General features: G+C 39.5%; 1 protein-coding gene across 1 annotated transcript in view; it reads right to left on the bottom strand.

The window, feature by feature from the left end:
• The window catches only part of LOC145268434 (uncharacterized), an 11,701-nt gene extending 9,503 nt beyond the window's left edge, over nucleotides 1-2,198 (bottom strand). The window contains exon 1 of the mRNA XM_080123994.1: nucleotides 192-2,198. Coding sequence (XP_079980120.1) covers nucleotides 192-1,944 — 1,753 coding nt within the window. The 5' untranslated portion in view covers nucleotides 1,945-2,198. The remainder of the gene's footprint in view (nucleotides 1-191) is intronic.
• Nucleotides 2,199-5,850: the final 3,652 nt, after the last annotated feature.

A 5,850-nucleotide genomic window follows, 5' to 3' on the forward strand; every position in this document is an offset into this window, starting at 1 on the left:
TTGTCCTTGAAAGCGCCTTATTTGTATGAGATGAGTCAGTCGAAATATGAAAGGTTTCCCCACCCCCACTTGGAGCCAAGTTGTTTTCTTTAAGGCGACAACTTTAACCGTTCCACCCTGTATTAAGGTTATGCGTTCACGTACTCGCACATTTTAACATCGCAATGAAAATTTAGATAAGACATACTCACCGTCTCCGCCTTCATCTGTTTCACCATCTTCTCCGGCTGGCTTCTTGCCACCTCTCTTCTGCCCTTTATCCGCTCGTCCTTTTCCGCCCACACGAACGACGCGGAAGCGACGGGCCGGCGACTTAACAATCCGGATCTTGTCTAAAGACTTCGACTGCGACTTGGGACCCGAACAACGACCCCGCTTGGACGTTTGAGTATTTTTTAAATGTTCGTCTTGTTCATCGGGGTCGTCATCCGGTTGTTCTTCTTGACGGGGCTCATTGGCTGCCTCCTGGGGGCAGCTTAGATGTTTATGGTCATGGGCTCTTTGCGATACATTTTGCATTTGACCACGGCATCTTAGAGCGGCTTCCTTATCGTCAAGGTTTTTAGACTCCTTTATAATTTGATCAGTTTTTACGTCTTTGTTGCATTTGGCATCATCACGAAACAACGTTTTATCTTTACCATCCATTTTTTGATTACCGCCGACTAAACTCTCTCGGAATAAGTTTTCTTCATCTTTGTCTCTGAATAAAAGTTCGTCTTCCCCTTCCCTAGTTGGAGATACGTATTTATCTATATCTGTTTCCCTTCCTAGCGACACCCTGTCACCTATATCTCTTAATAAACGTCTGCCTCCCTGTCTACCTTCCATATCCACATCCGCTGTTTCTCCATCTTCATCCTTTCTTAATAAACTTTCCCCTCCCTGTCCACATTTCTCAGCCCTACTCGCCATTTTTCCATCTTCATCTTTTTCCGTTCCTCCATCTTCTAGTCTTCCCGCATTTTTAAGTCCATCTACGGTCATCTTCGAGCTACCTATCGGAACCCCTTTCCCGAAACTATCTCCGTCTTTAGCCCCCGTCTTTCTTTGACGACCTTTTTTGCTTTCTTCGGCATCACTTATCTCTTTTATCTCAGCATCCTTCTTTCGCTTACATTCTTCGCCGTCGGTCGTCCGCGTTTCCCGTTTATCAACGTCTTCATCCTCTTTTATTTTCATTCTACCCGCTCCAGCATGCAGTAACACGTCCTCCCCGCCTCCCTTGTCTACTTCTACATCAAGCTCATCCCTCTTTGTTTCCAGATAGCCGCGGTTTTCATCACGTCGTATCTTTACGTAGCTTTCGGAACCCTCCCTTGATAACAATTGTCTTCGACGTTTCCGTCCACCTCTCAATCGCCGACCTCTACAGTTCGGACTAACTTCTTTCTTTAAAACAATTACAATATTTCGAAGCCGTGTATCTGACGATACCCCATCAGAGTTATTTCTAACGTCAAATTCAGAATTGCTATCGTATACCATACCAGTAGTACTAGTATTCGTACAAGTACTATTATCAAGACCAGTGTTATCGTTAATATTATCATGACCTTTGACGACTGACGGTAATAGGCGATACGCGACAAAACCGTCAGAATCATCACGGTTATTAGTATCCACGGTAACTGGCTCTAAACGACACGTCTCACGTCGTAAACTCCCACGTTCACCGCTAGATATAACTACAGCGCACCTCGATGTCTGTACAGCATCCAACAATGCTTCTTCGTCGTCACCGTCCTCCGTATCCCTTTCGTCTTTTATCGCTGGGACCGTACTTTCAATCGGCATGCTCTCCTGTCTTTGCTCGAGCCGGGACGCCGACATTTCGAGCCGTCGCAGGATCACACGCGGGACAAGACTGCCAGTATGCGGTAAGCGGTCGGTGGCGTCCGAGAGGGCAGCGTCCGGCAGTAACGGACGATATTTAGTTAACATTGTAGACCATGAAGAAAAAAAAATGTAATTATGTTTTTTGGGGGTGGAAATAGCTCAACGCAAAACATGAAGCAACTCAATTTAAGAAGGTAACAAAAATAAGCAACGATGACCACAAAGATAAGCTCTTTTTGTACTGTATATTTGTATATATATTTTTTTTATTACAGGCGACCATGGACTGTCTATGAATTTAATATACCCTTGAGACTTCCTCCGTTGGGAGAAGTCAATTCAATACGCAGAAGTTGAATGCTGTATACAAATATATATATATATATATGTTTAAATGAAAAATCTGCTTATTCCATTATATTTCGTCTTTTTATTTATATCAATTCTAAATTTATAATTGAAATCGCTTCAGACAAAGCCTGAAGCCACTTGATACAAGGAGCCAACAAAAACAAGAAACGATTATCACATATATAGGGGATACATTTTGACTTCAATTTCTTTAGAAGGACAAAACTATTCATAGAAGGAAACTTAATATATATATATAGGGTTAGTGCATTTGTTAAAATAGTTATATAGTAAAATGTATAGACTACTTGCACTGGTATAGAAGTAAAAAAACAAAAACAGATGGTTATTACATACAGAGGGGGATGCCTTCTGGCTTCAATCTTTAAGAACGAGGATGAAAACAGAAAGCAGGAAGGGAGTTCCAGAAGTCTGCAGTTTAATGAAAAAAAGCTACTGGAATAATCTACTAACAAGCTTTTCTATAAATAAGTAAATGTTTTATTATATATATACATATATATATGTGTCTTAGAAGTTTTTTAACTTTAATAACTATTGAAAAAAGTTTTATTATTATTTAAAATACTAGCATTTCAGCCCGGCGTTGCCCGGGTGTTTGGAGGTGTATGCTGAGCAAAAAAAAAAAAAGAGTAAATTTTTTTTTTATTTGACCCCTATTATGACCCCTTAAAATTTATAGTTTCGGGCTCAAATCACTTTATTAAGTTAGATCCAGGTTCAAGGAACCTATATCCAAAATTTTAAGTGTCTAGACCCAAAATTGTCGGAGGAGTTTGGTAGAGTTCTTAAAGGTCAAATCGTTGAAATTTGACCCCTTAACAGCCAAATTTCTGGCTGACACCCGTCACATCGATTTTCCCAAATCTCAGTACCCGGTATTTCAAATTTCAAGTCTATAGACTAAAAATTGACAGAGTTATTGCGTAGGGAAATGTACACAGACAGACAGACAGACAGGTTCACTTTTATAGATATATAGATATATAAATATGTGTGTGTATTTGTATGTATGTATGTGTCTTTTTGTCGTATTAGCTTGTCAAACTTTTAAACTATACCAAATAACAAATTTAAGATATATATATATATATATTTAAATAAGGGAGTAGTCACCAACAATGTGTATTTTTTAACATTATTTTATTATTCCGTGTCTTGGTTTTTCATTGAGAATTATGTTTGGATCATTGTAATAATGTTTTTAAGTCATTGAAATCGTTTACGCACGTTTCAGACGGTCTGATGCGTCCTCGTCAGAAATTATTTTCAAATGTGTAAAAATGGCGATTTTCGTAGTTAGTTTGAAGTTTTTCCAAGGGGTGGAGGCTTGTAAGTGTTTATTATACATTGGTATGCTGAATTTTTATTGCTTTTTTATTTGGTTTGTCCAGGGAGATTTTGACCTCGATGTAGTCAGTCGCTATCTCTTTCTGCTAATGTGTTTTTCTTTTCCTTTAGGGTGGGGTAGGGTGTGTGTATGTGTGTGTGTGCGCGTGTGTGTGTTTGCTTTTATTGGTTTGGGAATGTGTATATTGTTTTATAGTATTTTGGGGTTATTTGCTTTCTTAGGAAGGCGGCTGTGGTCCGAGGTCGTTACTAATGTGTATGTGTGGGGAGGGGAGACACTCTTCTGAAGTAAGGGTAGGGGTGCTTTCATTCTATTTTGATATTTATTTTTTGGATTCTTGGATTTTAGTATTGTGATTTTTCCTTATATATATATATATATATATATATATATATATATATATATAGAGAGAGAGAGAGAGAGAGAGAGAGAGAGAGAAAGAGAGAGAGAGAGAGAATAGCTCAATATGTTAATATTAATTGGAAATTTTTTTTATTACAATAAGCTGCTGGGCATTTGTAAAAAACTGTTTTTAGCGCTGACGAACTGCCTAGTTGGTATATTAACCAAATTACTTAGATAAATAATTTTACAGTTTTAACAAAAGGGCTACAATAATATCATGGGGTCGCCATTCACACTGAACGTCCTGCAGCAATATATTACACATCAAAGATGCCGTCATGGTATTTCTACAACTATTCTTATTCTATTAGCGTACAAGAAATTACAGAAGAGCGCTTGAATGCCTAGAAAATAGAACTAAAATACATACTAGACACTATCCTTGAGTGTTTAAGGTTTTAAGGTTTCTCTGTACAGGGATTTGTTTAGAACAGCCTGGCGTAACGATACTTTTGCTTTACAATTAAACTGTTACTAAATATATATTATTTAAGTAGAATACGGTTCCAGGTGAGAATTGTCTCGAGATAGCAGTTTCAATCCTACCCAAAGCCGGACAGAGGCTTACTTAGCCAAAACGTGGTGAGACGTCAATAACTATGGATGGCAGTAATTGCTAAGAATACAGTTAGGAGATTCGGAGTTCCAAGTGAGAATTGTCTGGAGATAGCGGTTTCAATCCTACCCAAAGCCGGCCAGAGGCTTACTCAACCAAAACGTGGTAAGACGACAACTATGGAATACGGTTCCAGGTGAGAATTGTCTCGAGATAGCAGTTTCAATCCTACCCAAAGCCGGACAGAGGCTTACTTAGCCAAAACGTGGTGAGACGTCAATAACTATGGATGGCAGTAATTGCTAAGAATACAGTTAGGAGATTCGGAGTTCCAAGTGAGAATTGTCTGGAGATAGCGGTTTCAATCCTACCCAAAGCCGGCCAGAGGCTTACTCAACCAAAACGTGGTAAGACGACAACTATGGAATACGGTTCCAGGTGAGAATTGTCTCGAGATAGCAGTTTCAATCCTACCCAAAGCCGGACAGAGGCTTACTTAGCCAAAACGTGGTGAGACGTCAATAACTATGGATGGCAGTAATTGCTAAGAATACAGTTAGGAGATTCGGAGTTCCAAGTGAGAATTGTCTGGAGATAGCGGTTTCAATCCTACCCAAAGCCAGCCAGAGGCTTACTCAACCAAAACGTGGTAAGACGACAACTATGGAATACGGTTCCAGGTGAGAATTGTCTCGAGATAGCAGTTTCAATCCTACCCAAAGCCGGACAGAGGCTTACTTAGCCAAAACGTGGTGAGACGTCAATAACTATGGATGGCAGTAATTGCTAAGAATACAGTTAGGAGATTCGGAGTTCCAAGTGAGAATTGTCTGGAGATAGCGGTTTCAATCCTACCCAAAGCCGGCCAGAGGCTTACTCAACCAAAACGTGGTAAGACGACAACTATGGAATACGGTTCCAGGTGAGAATTGTCTCGAGATAGCAGTTTCAATCCTACCCAAAGCCGGACAGAGGCTTACTTAGCCAAAACGTGGTGAGACGTCAATAACTATGGATGGCAGTAATTGCTAAGAATACAGTTAGGAGATTCGGAGTTCCAAGTGAGAATTGTCTGGAGATAGCGGTTTCAATCCTACCCAAAGCCGTCCAGAGGCTTACTCGACCAAAACATGGTATGACGACGACAACTATGTATGGCAGTGATTGCTAAATATGTTTTATCATATTTATATCTGAATAAAAAAAATTGGACAATTTTTATTACAATAAGCTAAGGAACTTGTGAAAACCGTTTTTTTTTTTCTTAGCGCTGACGAGCTGCCTAGTTGGTATAATTATAAATTATTCTACATTAAACCTTGACTAA

The sequence above is a fragment of the Euprymna scolopes genome, chromosome 43 (genome assembly GCF_053919585.1).
Source record: "Euprymna scolopes isolate OS-2025 chromosome 43, ASM5391958v1, whole genome shotgun sequence".
NCBI lineage: Eukaryota > Metazoa > Mollusca > Cephalopoda > Sepiida > Sepiolidae > Euprymna > Euprymna scolopes.